The 15,842-nt window shown below is 40.6% G+C and overlaps 1 protein-coding gene across 1 annotated transcript in view; it reads left to right on the top strand.

Annotated features, from left to right (window-relative positions):
• The window catches only part of gabrg3 (gamma-aminobutyric acid type A receptor subunit gamma3), a 64,343-nt gene extending 48,767 nt beyond the window's left edge, over positions 1–15,576 (top strand). Inside the window, exons 5-8 of the mRNA XM_030373408.1 lie at positions 3,196–3,333; positions 5,214–5,366; positions 7,745–7,944; positions 11,210–15,576. Of these exons, the coding sequence (XP_030229268.1) occupies positions 3,196–3,333; positions 5,214–5,366; positions 7,745–7,944; positions 11,210–11,485 (767 nt within the window). The 3' untranslated portion in view covers positions 11,486–15,576. The remainder of the gene's footprint in view (positions 1–3,195; positions 3,334–5,213; positions 5,367–7,744; positions 7,945–11,209) is intronic.
• The last annotated feature ends 266 nt before the right edge of the window (positions 15,577–15,842 follow it).

The following is a 15,842-nucleotide window of genomic DNA, read 5'->3' as shown; positions in this document are numbered from 1 at the left end:
ACCAGATTATTAATGTGAGGATAATAATAGATTAGACTAGGAGTCTTAGGTCCAAGCAAACTAGTTGTCACCATTGTGATTATACGTCAGGTTGATAATCGCATTAGAGAATTACACATCTTCGGTTATTAACAAAGCTTTACTGTGCATTATATAGTCAATATAAATAGTCCTGATATATTCTGTATGATAAGTAACATTCTGTCTTGATTGGTAAATTATGTCGATTTTGGCAAAACACGTGTTCGCCCTGATGGCACTGCATGTCAAATCCTAAAAATGCCTATACATTTTGTCGGTCAGTATTCAAGCTAGTAGAACGCCTCTCATTTGATTATTCTTCTCATCATTTAGGAATAATTGTGTTATATTGGACCGGAGTGCATCTTAAACTCTCCCGGTTACTCAGAAACCTTTAATTCTAAATCATGTGCATTGTCTGGGAGTGTAATATATTTGTTACACACACACTACAATTGAGTGCAACCAGATGGTGAAGCCGGAATAAGAACGAGCCAAACACAGTCCAAACTAGAGCTCAAGTACGATACCAACGGTTTAAGGACGGGGCGGCAATTCAAAAGAGCTGCTTAACATAAAACATTTGAGGCAAGCGTTATAGTTGCAGATTATGCGCATGACTTGTCTCCATATCTGCATAGGCAGCTCTTGTTTGGTTAAGAAAATAAATATGAAATGTACCCAATTATTACATAAAGCCACGACTGATGCATTGAAGGTCAGGAGAAAACTCCAACATTTGCAATAAATGACAACTTCTGAAACAGATCAGCCACAGATGACAAGTGAACAGCATTTCACACAAGCATAGTTTTTCACAACTCCACCTTTCAAATAGACAGAAAGGGGTTTTTCGGTTTTTCCTTTTGATCCAAGCTGATCAAGTAGCTTGGTGCGAAAAAAGAACCCTGGGGCACAACTCCCCCATCATGTGAAGGTCAGTGGTGTCACTGAGGGGGATTCTGAGCGCTGATGAACCCAGACCCATTCACTTACTCTGCTGTCTGAGACACACATGGTTCTCTATGGCCCAATCCCAATGTCAAGACTCACGGACTCACAGACTTTGTTGCGTTTTCTCGCAAAATTAATAAGGCTTTAGGGCTGTCCCAATGTCGAATTCCAAAGGGCATGAGGGTTTGAGTCCACCACTTAGCGAGCCCTTTTTGTGAGTTTGTGAATCAGTGCAGACTTCACCTGAGGGAATTACCCACAGTTCAAAGCGTTGTGACGTTTACCGCGGAGACAATAGGGAAATCCGGAAATTAGGAAGGTAAACAACAAAACAACGCTACGGTCAATGCGCGACAAGATGGGAATTTCAGCCTTTTTTTAGTGAGCCGGATCATTTGGATCAGCTCACCAACCAGAGCCGGCTCTTTTGGCTGCCAAACGGCTCTTCATATTACTAATTACCTTTTACAATTCAGCCAAATGTAGCCCGTTCTGACTTATGATTAGTATGTGTATGCCAATAATCACCTAATTCAGTACATCCTTTATACTGAAGTAGTATTCAAAAAGTAAAAATTACATTTTCTAATATCAATAAATTGTTTTCATTGCAAGTGTCACCAGCATCTTTGTCATTAAACGTTGCCAAGGTAACATGTGCTCTCGTCATGTGCTTTCCCAATCCCGTATATACCTATCTGAGCCCATGTGGCCTCACGCACTCACTCACTTAGCACCTGAGATCAATTCATTCCGTGAGTCCTTAGTCCTCAGGGTTCACTTTGGGATTGGGCCTCTCACACATAAGTTAAACCTCAAAGTTCTCATTCAAGACTTTTTTCCTCCTTATTTTCCAGTGTTCAAAATAAATGCAAAACAATCTCAAATGAAATGTATAAAAACAGATGTATGTGGAGTTTCAAAATAAAAGCCAACCAATTTTCCAATATGAGACATATTACATATGATTTTGGATTCAATTGAAAAGAAAATGCCCTGTTATTTCAGGCTCATTTCACTTCAGGGTTATAGGTCACAACCCCATGGGGTCACGCAATAAGTTTCAGAACATTCTGATGTTGATTTTCAAAGTAAAAGCCAACCAAAATCTCCAATATGAGACATATTACATATGATTTTGGATTCAATTTAAAAGAAAATGCCCTGTTATTTCAGGCTCATTTCACTTCAGGGTTATAGTACAAGACCCCATGGGGTCACACAAGAAGTTTCAGAACATTCTGAGGTGGATTTTCAAAGTAGAAGCCAACCAAATTCTCCAATATGAGACATATTACATATGATTTTGGGTTCAATTTTGGGGTCACACAAGAAGTTACAGAACATTCTGATGTGGAGTTTCAAAGTAAAAGCCAACCAAAATCTCCAATATGAGACATATTACATATGATTTTGGATTCAATTTAAAAGGAAATGCCCTGTTATTTCAGGCTCATTTCACTTCAGGGTTATAGTTCACAACCCCATGGGGTCAGGCAAGAAGTTCCAGAACATTCTGATGTGGAGTTTCAAAATAAAAGCCCACCAAACATTCCAATATGAGACATATTACATATGATTTTGGATTCAATTTAAAAGAAAATGCCCTGTTATTTCAGGCTCATTTCACTTCAGGGTTATAGTTCACAACCCCATGGGGTCAGGCAAGAAGTTCCAGAACATTCTGATGTGGAGTTTCAAAATAAAAGCCAACCAAAATCTCCAATATGAGACATATTACATATGATTTTGGATTCAATTTAAAAGAAAATGCCCTGTTATTTCAGGCTCATTTCACTTCAGGGTTATAGTTCACAACCCCATGGGGTCAGGCAAGAAGTTCCAGAACATTCTGATGTGGAGTTTCAAAATAAAAGCCCACCAAACATTCCAATATGAGACATATTACATATGATTTTGGATTCAATTTAAAAGAAAATGCCCTGTTATTTCAGGCTCATTTCACTTCAGGGTTATAGTTCACAACCCCATGGGGTCAGGCAAGAAGTTTCAGAACATTCTGATGTGGAGTTTCAAAATAAAAGCCCACCATACATTCCAATATGAGACATATTACATATGATTTTGGATTCAATTTAAAAGAAAATGCCCTGTTATTTCAGGCTCATTTCAATTCTAAACAGCTACATACATATTTAAATGGTTGTTTACCAGCCATCTGGGACAAACACTTACATCGAGACTCGCTCATGGTTGCAGATGGATACCCACGGGACGAATTGATCTATAAGTGGAGGAGGAACTCTGTGGAGGCGTCGGACCAGAAGTCCTGGAGGCTCTACCAGTTCGACTTCCGGGGCCTGAGAAACACCTCGGACATCCTGAAGACGTCCACAGGTCTCACAAAGCACTTTTATCTTATTATATATCATTGTATTATGTATGCATTTTCTATTTGAACGCAGCTCATTCTAAAATATTTTTGAGCCACCCTTTTGACAATCTTATTGAACGGTAGACATAGCCAATATTCTACCATGTTGACCTTTAAACAAACAAAGCTGTAGGTTTTATAAAAACACAACAGAAGCAGGCTGAGATCAGTAGAGATAGCTTTATAGTATATGAGAGGGATAGCTTTATAGTATATGAGAGAGATAGCTTTATAGTATATGAGAGAGAGAGAGAGAGAGAGAGAGAGAGAGAGAGAGAGAGAGAGAGAGAGAGAGAGAGAGAGAGAGAGAGAGAGAGAGAGAGAGAGAGAGAGAGAGAGAGAGAATTAGACAAGAGGGGTGGGGATGTAGAAAACATCCGCCAAATACACATCGATTCTTTTACAGAACCGTATTCACAGCATTGATCGTATTGTAATTTATATTGAAACAAGGGAGGTGGATTTGAAATCCCTCCTCATCCCTCTTAATCCAACAAGGTAAAGCCTGAGCCTCATCGAGTTTGACAGCACTGTGGAAATCCGGCTCTAGCCTAAAGGCTATGCATTGGAAGTTTCTTATATTGAAGCACTGAAGTAAATAATCCAAAGTCAATCTTTGAATAGTATAATTTATTACATTGAGGAGTCAATGTAATACATATGTTATGCTTACTAAGAAGGTCTGGGCGTCAAGGCTACAGCCTTTGGCCACAGATCATCAAGACATGATGAATGTAAATAAGGTGCCAGAGTAAATTAAAAAAGCATGCAAATATGCTGGAGGGGAAAAAGTGCAGAGTGTTGTGAAAACAGGGAAAGTGGAGCCATGGTGGTTCTTAATGCTAACAAGAATAATTAAGTGGTGGTGGTTCTTAATGCTAACAGGAATAATGAAGTGGAGGTGGTTATTAATGCTAACAAGGATAGTGAGGCTGTGCTGATGTTAATGCTAACAGGGATAGTGAGGCTGTGCTGATCTTAATGCTAACGGGGATGGTGAAGTGGTGGTGGTTCTTAATGCTAAGAGGGATAGTGAAGTGGTGGTGGTCCTTAATGCTAACGGGGATGGTGAAGTGGTGGTGGTCCTTAATGCTAACGGGGATAGTGAAGTGGTGGTGGTTCTTAATGCTAACGGGGATAGTGAAGTGGTGGTGGTCCTTAATGCTAACGGGGATAGTGAAGTGGTGGTGGTTCTTAATGCTAACGGGGATAGTGAAGTGGTGGTGGTTCTTAATGCTAACAGGGATAGTGAAGTGGTGGTGGTTCTTAATGCTAACAGGGATAGTGAAGTGGGGGTGGTTCTTAATGCTAACAGGGATAGTGAAGTGGTGGTGGTTCTTCATGCTAACAGGGATAGTGAAGCGGTTCTGATCTTAATGCTAACAGGGATAGTGAAGTGGTGGTGGTTCTTCATGCTAACAGAGATAGTGAAGACACTCTGGTGGTGGTTCTTAATGCTAAAAGGGATAGTGAAGCCGTGGTGGTGGTTCTTCATGGTAACAGGGACAGTGAAGCTGTGCTCTTAATGCTGACAGAGATCTGAAGTGGTGGTGGATATTCATGCTAACAGGGATAGTGAAGTGGTGTTGGTTCCTCATGCTAACAGGGATAGTGAAGAGGTGGTGGTTCTTCGGGCTAACAGGGATAGTGATGACACGGTGGTGGTGGTTCTGCGTGCTTACAGGGATAGGTAAGCAGAGGTGGTGGTTCTTTATGCCAACAGGAACATGAAGCGTAGGTGGTTCTGCATGCTAACAGGGATAGTGAAACAGGGGGTGTTGGTTGCTCTTCACGCCAACAGGAATAGTGACACGGCACTGGTTCTTGTGCTCCACGCTAACAGGGGACTATGTGGTGATGACGGTGTACTTCGACCTGAGCAGGAGGATGGGCTATTTCACCATCCAGACGTACATCCCCTGCATCCTCACCGTCGTGCTCTCCTGGGTCTCCTTCTGGATCAAGAAGGACGCTACACCAGCCAGGACGGCGCTAGGTAGGCCGTCACAAGCCTCAGGCCTGTCATTAATACAGGGGCCATGTCAAAATGGGCTCAATTTGCATTTGAACAACCAAAAGGCTGACCCCGCCCTCCAGTCTTAACGGTGTAATTAAAGTGATTTCCACCCTTCTCTATCCACTAACCAATATTGAATTTATTTTTGAGTGGGCATCACTTAATGCTATATAAGCTGTCTGTACAGTGAAGACTTTGAGTAAACCCCCCAACTCTAGCCCAAAAAATAATTTCCAATGTCATAGTGGAACATTTAACGTTTATTTGTCAGCTTGCATGCGTCGTTGGTTTGTGTGATATTGTGGTCATTCATATGTCACGCTCAGATCCTCATCCACATGCTTCTTATTCACTCCTTTTGATTTTTGCCTTAACCTTTTTTTTATGTTTACACTTCATTCAATCTCATGCAGTCCTGGGAACAGTTTGGTGAAGGTAATTTTATTTTTTTTCCACTTTTTTTCACCTTCTTTAAGGTTTTGTTCCGCAACTCATTGAACAAGGCTTTGTTTTTAAGGTTATATTAAATATTTTTAAATAATCTTTCAATTGAAGGGTTGAGCTATATATGGCCCTGCTCTCGCAGACAATTTAGTAGAAGTAATCATAAGAAAAGACAGGTAAGGCTCCACACCATGGCAACAGATAGGACTCATCACCATGACAACAGATAAGGATAGTCCCCATGACAACAGGTAAACCTATTCACCCTGACCACAGGTAGGGATAGTCCCCATGGCAACAGGTAGGACTAATCACAAGGCAACAGGTAGGACTAGACAACATGGTGATAGGTAGGGATAATCACCATGGCAACAGAGGTCGGGCTAGTTAACATCAACACAGGTTTACCTCATGACAACAGGTCTATAGTGGCCAGGGGAAAAAATCTAGCGGCATGTCCTCCTGAAATAGACGGGGCCAGCTTGTCACCATGGAAACCGGAGGGGAACAAGCTTCGGTCCCAGTCAGTCCGTCTCCCCCAAGTCTTAAGGAGCACCCAGCGGTGATCAGGAGTGGGGGGGGGCAGGGGGCATCAGAGGTGGAATAATTCCCTCAAAACAACAGCCATGGAGGAAGAGAGGCGTGCCTGCCCTTCATCAGTGTGAATCAGGAGAACTCTCACCTCTGCTCAGAGTATCACATCTGCAACACAAGCCTGGCCTTCTGCTCAGGGCATCACATCTGCAGCACAGGCAGTGCTGGTCTTCTCAGGGTGTCATATATGCCACACAATCAGCTGTGGCAAAGGCACATTCGGATTTTAAAGCTCTCTCCTTATTCCCTTCTCCCAAGAGACCGAAGGAATCCCCCCACATATTGTATTACCCTCACCGACCAAAACAACACCAGCTGGCGTCGCTTCGACATTTCTTTAGTTTGCTTATTCATTGATTTCTGCTTTTTAATGAACTCCTTTTTGGCTTTGATATTCCTGAACCACTCACTGTGATCAGCACTATTGTTAATGTCAGCTCCACGCATCAGGACTCCTGAATCCCAACCCATCTTCCACCACATGCTGAAAACTCATCTTTCCAGAGCGCATCTTGGTCAATGAAAATAAATAATAATAGTAATAATAATAAAAGGAAAATTCTATCCGTCTCTCCGTCTCTATAACCTGTTTCTATATCGTAGCACCTATAAGCATTTCCTTTGCTTATTTTCTTACATGCACTTAAATTGACCTATTTTTTGGGGGGGATCATCTTCATCCTTTCATGCATTAACCTTTAGTCGCTTTGGACAACAGCGTCTGCTAAATAAATGTAATGTAGTATAAATCATAATATCAGTACTAATCATTTGCCAAGTATTATCATTTGTAAGTTATAATGATTCTGCTCATGTGTCCGCGTACTACTCCACTTTCATAACGTCATTCAGACTTAAACCTTTTGAGGGTCAGTTCAATTCCACTGTGAGACTTGACAGTAGCCTACATTCACCTCTCCATGTATGTGTTGGAGTTCTGCGGTCCATGATGAACCATCTAGTCTAATCAATCCATTTATAAAGCACATTTAAAAACAACCAGGGTTGTTAACCACATATGACAGACACGACAGAGAAGAGATAAAAGACTTAAGGCCTCAATGATTGTTTAAATGGCGGGGGGGCTACGTAGTCGAGACAGGGTTTTAAAAATCCAGGTGTCCCTGATCCAGACACCTCATGCTAACCGCTCCCATTGTGCTGGCTGTTTGCTTACATGGTTGACACCGCCGTCGGTGTACGAATGCCCGAATGAAAGGCACTAATTGTGAAGCGCTTTCCTAATCACATGTTAGGAAAGCACTTTATGCAATCCATTAAGCATTTAACATGTCAGTCGACCCTCCCCCCTTTGCCAGGCATCACCACAGTGCTGACCATGACCACGCTCAGCTCTGTGGCGCGCACATCCCTCCCACGCGTCTCCTACGTCACCGCCATGGACCTCTTCGTCACCGTCTGCTTCCTGTTCGTCTTCGCGGCGCTCATGGAGTACGCCACGCTCAACTACTACTCGGCCAGCGCACGCAGACCTGTGCTCAGCAAGCCCCGCAGACCGGTAAGATCTGCCCGGAACTGGATTCAGATGTTTTTATGGGGGGTTATTATTATTTATTTTGCTGCTTGATTCTATGCTTTTGATTTAGTCTTTTTGAAGTCAATTTGGATAAAGGTGCAGGTATTTTCATGGCCTTTTTTGACTTTATGGCCTGGACAGTATAGACCAACAGAGGAAAGTCGGGTGAAAGTAGTATACGGTCTGTGACTCCCAAACAAAAGGTTATGAGTTTGTACCCCTATGTATGCAGTCTACCTGTAGGCATCCTGGAGCAAGAGACACCAACCCCTACCTGCTCCTTAATGACATCGGCCGCTCAAAACATATTCCCTGTAAGACACTTTGGATAGAAGCTTCTTCCAAAGTGACAAATAGTGATTGATGCATAGCATAGCGCAGCAGATCAGAGTCGAACCTGGGTACTAAGAGGATGAAGAAGTTTATGAAACACATCTGACCTTTCAACCTTGACAAATGAATGTCTTTTTTGTGCGTCAACAAGGATGACGCATGACTCAAGCAGTTCGTATCTTTGTAAATAGCAAGTAGAGAGCCGTCATTGATTAACATTTTATATTATCATTCATTACAGTAATATCTGGTTACAATGAAGTAGAAAAATACCATGATTTATCCCATTCTCAAAGTTCCTAACTATAATAATTCAGTCAAAGGCAAACAAAGAACCGCTGCCCTTTCAGAATATGCGGCCATTCCTCTGTTTTATACCATTGTTCAAACCTTCAGATCAGTGGGCTACTGTACTTCATCCGCCTCTGTGGGTTGGAGGCTTTTAGTTCCCCTTTCATTCGGAAACATTTATGACAGGTTTTAGTTTTTTTCTTTTACGGAAATTAACTTTGTTGGATAAGTTTTGGCTAATTTATATAATTTTTGAAATTGGCTATACAGGCTACGGAAGCTGATGAATTAATGATGGTACTTTTGTTCATAAGTTGTAATGCTTTTTGTTTTCAAAATGGTACTTCAACCTTTTCCTTATTTAAATTATCTACACTATCCTTTTTTTATAATAAATAATGTACACTTTGAGCCAGACCGCTAAAGTCAAGTGCTGTTGACACTTGGTTTAACTGTGTAATTCATTTAGAGGTATTTCACCATGTTTAACAGACTGTGAAAACCCTTCTTAGTCAAGCATGGGTTAGATTTCAGTTTAAACCGCATAGAATTTGCTTTGGTTTAGCTTAGCTCTGATAATTAACTCATGGTAATGCACGATTATCAACCCCAAGCAAAGATATATATGTAAGGCTGTGATTACGGCAAGCCAGTATAAGTTCAGCAGTAGTTTATATGGGATCACTCCACCTCAAAACTCGCGGTTAACAGGGTACAGAAAATGTGTGAGGTCCATCCATTTCTACCCAATATCTTGAAGTTCTCACCAATCATACAATACAGTAGGGTTGCCGCGGTATACGGTATTACCGGTGTTACCGGTGTTGAGGCCAACACCGATTACTCGTGATGCACACCGGCAACACCGAGTTTTTTTTGTTTTTTTCAGTAATAAAAAACAAATTCAGAAAAAATGAATAATATAATTATAATTAAGAAAATTAAAATGTGTAGAATAGGCTACAGTTCTGCTCTGTGCGGGAGAATTGTCGCGCCGAGAATTGACGTGCTTCCTTACAAGACCGGTAACCATAGCAACGCCGGTAAACAAACCCCCGTGAAGCCCAATCCCTACGTGAGCTCCCCGCGCTACGGCCATCCGGAGGCGCACAGAGCTTTTGGCCGTGATATTATGATATATAAAATTATATTATACTATATATATACTATTATATATAGAACGTTATAAGACGCCTAGAATTGGCGTGCTGCCAGCCGCTGTCACCGAGTGTGAGAGGGAGTTGATGGAGAAGATGGCGGTTGACCTATAGTTTCAAAGTTAATACCGTTTATACCGGTGTTGACACGAGCGTATTACTCGGTGTGAAAATGTCCACACCGCAGCAACCCTACAATACAGTCACGAAACTCTCCAACACCTTTTTCCATCCGGATAGATTTCCAAACACTAGACACAGGACTTTGTACAGTTACTCACAGTTGTACAGTTATCTGTACTTTCCTTCAGAATTAATTTTACTGAAAAAAAATGTACTTTCACAATCCACAATTTTACACAAATATATATGTACTTTTTACCCTTTCGATTTTCAAAACCGGCTCGTTACTTTAGTTTGAATGCATTTGAGGGGAATTGGGGAATTTCCTTTATTTTGCATCATTGCGTGCCTTCCCAACATTATGACCAATTTCCACCTACATGGTTGGGACAATCGAAAATACGATCTCTATGTGTATCCATGGGTGCATATCACACATTACATTGGTAACAAAACAAAAATGACATAAAAGACAGAGACTAGAGAGAGACAGAGAGGAGAGAGAGAGACTGAGACTTCACCACAGAGAAATTACATCTATGGGAGAACTATAAGCGTAGGAAGTGAGGATGGATGAGCGAACCAGCAAACATTGCCGACGGATCAGATTCAGAACGGCGACTTGTCATTCCCATGTCTTGGCCTTATTTCAGAGAAATGTTTGACGTTTTCTGTTCTCAGAACCATCCTTGAAGAATGCGTTGTGTTAATTTTATTTGACTTTAGAATTTTATCAACATTTGCCTTCAATGATATTAATATGATGTGAGGTTCAGTTCAGCTTTACACAGAAACAGCTGGTAGAAATGTCAAGAGGGCGACATAACTTTTGTACTTTTGCCATTTCAGGCCTGTACTTTTCCACTTTTACTGAAGTAAATAAGCAGAATGAGCACTTTACTTTTATCAGTCTCATTCTTTACTTGAGTAAAGAATGTGTGTAACCACCACTGGGTACGATAGTTTTTGTAGGTGTCGTCGTTATTGGAGGGTACCGAGTTATATGTCATGTACTCCTATTCTGTTTTAGGTTATTTGTTCCTACACCGAGCCGATTCCACCAGGAGAGAACCAAACCCCATACATCTTGTACATTGGTTTGCATTGGAAGACCCCCTCTAGGTCAACCCCTTGTTATTGCATGCATAACTTCCTTATGGCTGACAAGGTTAACCGGTTAACTGCCATTAGGCGTTGATGCAACACACCTGGCCCCCTTATTAAAACTGAATTGATCCCGCGTTTACAGGAGAGCAGGAAGGGGTTTGGGACTCCTTTAAACCCTTGTATTGAATGAAATCTCCATGACTAAACCTCTGCTCCGCTTCCTTCCTTTCAAGCAGTATTCAGGGTTGGACATACGGCCGCCGCACACCGTCATCGCCCTCAACAACGCCATGTACTGGCGGGAGTTTGAGGACGCGTGCGTCTACGAGTGTCTGGACGGCAAAGACTGCCAGAGCTTCTTCTGCTGCTACGAGGAGTGCAAAGACGGGGGCTGGCGAAAAGGACGCATCCACCTCGACCTGCTGGACCTGGACGCGTACGCTCGCGTCTTCTTTCCCACCTCCTTTCTGCTCTTCAATGTGGTGTATTGGGTGGGATACCTCTACCTTTAGCCCGCCAACGGGAGAGCACGAACCCCACCGGAGGAACAGAGACCTCGCAGAGATGGAGGGGAGGTGAACGAGAGCCCTGATGTTCTCTGGATTCTTGAAAGCATCAAACTGTTGAAGATGAACAGAGCTACGGAGACCTCTCTGACTTCAGGAATAAGAACGACACTCTGAAGAACTCCGTTTGTATACCAAAACACTCACAGGCCGGCGGACTATTGCAGAGATGCAGAGGAGCGAGAGGGAGGGGAGGGAGACAGAGAGATGATGAGGAGGACTTGAGCTGCGTTGTGTACCACAGGTCAGACCCAGTGGAGGAGCACCCAAGGGTGGGGTAGGAGTGTCCACAGTGCCTTCCTCCGAAGGGGTAGCAACTATCAGCTACACTCATCAGGGAAATAATGACCACAATGCGCTTGCGGTCGTAGTCTTGGTGAACGAGGCAAAAGTTAATGGAAGCAACACTGCGAGAGATTCCCCCGGGACTATGGCCCGTAGGCGGTGACTCAATCCTCTTGTCACTTTATGTATTAAGCACCTATAGTTGACTCTTAAAAATCGGTACTCCATTTTCTTTTTTTGTCCACCCCACTTTGTTTTTTATGGGTTTTGATTGAGTCTCACAGTTCTCATGCTTTCGGCTGTACAGCAATGGCCAGTAATCAAGAACCGTGGGACTCAATCAAAACACTATGTAATCAAAACAAAGTGGGGCGAGCAACATTGCTGATTGCCTCGTTTTTGAGATTCAAAGCTGCAATCACCTTGATTAACAATTGATAGAACCATTGGTAACACTTTATACAAGTCAAGGAGTCTCGATTTATCTTTACAATTGGTAATAGATCATTGTACGTTATTTACAAAAACCCTTAATATAGCACTAGCATCAACTTCTGAAGAGTTACCCTCATCATTATCAAAAGAATATGCTGGATGACTTGATATCGGTGTTTTGGAATAAATCGAACACCACTGGGGAGGTCAATTAATGCACTGAGCTAGCTTTTTTTTTTTTCTTTTTTTTTTAAACACAACAAATGACAATAATTGAAAAAAAAAAAACATTATGTACAATATACTGACATCCACAGGCCTTTACCTTTAATTATGTATCTCAGTGTTCATCCCTACTACAAAACACAACATAGAGTTAGCTTAGTTCATTTCCAAATGGTTTGATCTTAGTCACATCTGTGCTAAGATCAATGCTAGCACCATGGAATTGCCTTAGAGTATTACATCCAGAGCTGAGATGAGCAAAGGGAAAAGTCATATCCATCCATTTATATATATATATATATATATATATATATATATATGAAAAAACATTCATAGTAGTTGATCCATACATGGTCCGAGTTAAAGCATTTGAGCTTGTTTGATATAATTGCGACTTATGTGCCAAATAGTTCACGTATGTGCCAAGTTATTCTTGTTTTCTTAAATGATACCGTTAATGAAATCATTTCAGAGACTTTTGATCAAGCACACGTAGTAACACTGGGAATTGGTTGTGGAAGGGTTAAGGTGACGATTAAGTATTGACATTTTATTCATAATAAAATACCCATGTCAAGCCCATTTCAATACAGTTGCATTAGCAACTGTTATCACTGTTAGTCACTCGGACGATTAGGTTTGTGAGCTTTGGTTCTCAATTGCTTCAGTATTCAACAAACGTTCACGTATGACTTCTAGGCCTTACTGTTTTGATATACTTGTGTGGATGTTGGTGGTTTATAATTGCTGGTGGGGTATACTGTTGTGTTGTTGCTGCTGCTGCTGTTTATTCTGGTTCCCTGCAGCAGAGGCGGTTCTCAGGGGCAGCAATAATAAGGTCCTTGGAGTGGTGCTACACTGTACAATATGGCCCTCTTTTAAATCATCTTTGGAATAAAGCACTCCACATCAAGTGCTGTGAGTGTTGGGTGTACCACACTCTGGCTCAAATTCACCCGAAACGTTTTATAGATAGATAGGACTTTATACTCTGGGGTATTCATAAGAAAATATTAAAATGTGTATCGTATTAGTTTGTTTGTTTTAAGTCTGTGACAGACAGTGCTTTCATTTTGATCGCCACATGTAAAAAAACAAACAGGATTTATTGATAGATTAGGAGAAGAAATGGAAGATTTGAAATCCATCCTGTAATGCATTTTGGGATTTGATGTGTAAAACATTTCTGAAAGCGATGCAGAGACGTAGGGGCCCGAAGTGAAGTGCTAAATGTTACAGCCCCAAACCTGATGTGTGGTTACTACAGTCATGTAATGTTTGGGTGTTTGGTTATGCTTCACATATGATGTTAGACAGTATGTGGAACAGCACAACATAGGTGATGGGGTTTACATGCAACATTCATCCATATCCGACTTTTCACACATTCATGAGCAATTCATATTTATAATGGATTATACATTCATGCGACATGTAGCAGGTTTAAAAAATTAATAAACGGCAGACAAATTCATATCCAGTTGAATGCACATTTAAATTGCTACACATTTTTGCCAACAAAATATTATTCATACCAGAATACATTATACATTACTATAATTTAAGGAAAACCATTTTTCCAAAGGTTATTTTTCCAGTCTCCTGTGATTGCCATAACTTTCAGTACAACCGACAGAAAACGACATGCGGACCACCAAGGAAGCTGGAACTAACTATCACCTTGGTATTATTTAACATGTATATCTAGCACTTAACATTAAAATATATTCTTTGTATTAGCTACCTTTAAATACAAGTTTAATAAATACAAATTCCAACTATGTTTTGTTGGTTTGAAAAAGACACAAAAAATAAAAAGTGTTATTTTTTTAAAGACACATTTATGGCCCTCAAATAGTTTAATTAAACAATAAATGGAATGAGAATTAATGATTGTTTCCCGGGATAGTATTACAGGGGACACGTGAGAAATGTATTATTTTGATGCTGTAATAAGTTCAATGACACAGCCAGGCCAGCCAATGTCCAACCTAATTACACCAAAACATAACTCATCTTGGTAGAGGTGCAAAGCATCAATCCCATCCCAATTACCGTTACTGTGAAGAATAAAAAACCAAAGACTAACTGTTTCCTTAGAATTAACAGATATAAAATACATATTTCATCAAGAAACTTTACATTCTAACTGCCGTACGATTTGGCTGACGAACTTCGAATCAAACTGTAAAATTAGAACCATTCCATGAATGTCTCTCTGTTGTACAAAGTTCACATTTAGTGAACGTTCACATTTGTCTCATAAATATCACGGAGCATCTGCCATTTTCCCAGACATTTATTATTCAGTGTTTTATTTAAACAACTCCACATGCGGAGGAGTCATATTAAACATACTTAAATCCATCTTTGGATATCCACGATGGACTTAAGTGTTCAAATTACAATTTAAATGACATTAAAAGTCATAGATAAATTGAGATAATACAGTACGCTGTAGTTCATGCTTAAAACTGCTATCAATATTTCATAGACACAGACTCAATGTTTTTAGTATTTCAGGAGGTACTGTCCAGTGTATTGATGCTGTGATGCCATTTAAAATCACGTTGGTTGAACTAATGTAATGCTTTCATCTACAATCTAAAAACATGCAGTAATTCCATGTGAAAGTACTGAACAGTTAGAAGGCATAATATATGAATTTATTTTCTCTTCATGATGTATATCATTGCGTTCTATATCTCAATACTTCAGAAGCAGTTTGTTAAAATTATTAGAAGAGAAGGGAAAGGTATTTTAGTAGTAGGAATTGGTTTTATCTATCCTGGACAAAGACTGTATATTTCTTGTTTAGCTGTATTTGTATGATTGTCTTTTGACATAATAAATGCCAAGAAAGATGACCATTGTATCAACCGGCACATCGTGTTCATAACTGATTACAAGTGGTAATAAAACTGTTAAAAAAACGCTTATAAACCGATCATTATCAAGCATTCCAACATGCCAAACCCTACACTGCTAAAAATACTAGGTAACCAAATACGCAAACCCCCCATTTTAATAAGGACCTTATCAAGTGCCCAAGGTTACATTCTCAGGGCCCAACTTAACGCAAGGTAAGTGTGACGGCAAATGAGTAACCAGGCAGTGCCCTAGAGGACATAGGACAACATGGAAGTATTTTCAGCATCACCGCCTCGAAAACAATAAATGAGTTCATTGCAATACATATATGGGTACCTGCCAATTACTATCTCTCTTAGGATCCTTAGGGGAAATCCATTATGGCCCTTTTTGGGCCGATACCGATATGTCGTTGACTTAGGCTGCAGAAAACTATATTGCCACTTTATTTGTTCATTTTTTTTTTCTGAAGAAAGATTAAATTAAA

This window comes from Gadus morhua, chromosome 12, assembly GCF_902167405.1.
Source record: "Gadus morhua chromosome 12, gadMor3.0, whole genome shotgun sequence".
Taxonomy (NCBI): Eukaryota; Metazoa; Chordata; class Actinopteri; order Gadiformes; family Gadidae; genus Gadus; species Gadus morhua.
Note: the sequence above shows the minus strand (reverse complement) of the source record. Positions and strands in the feature narration are given on the sequence as shown.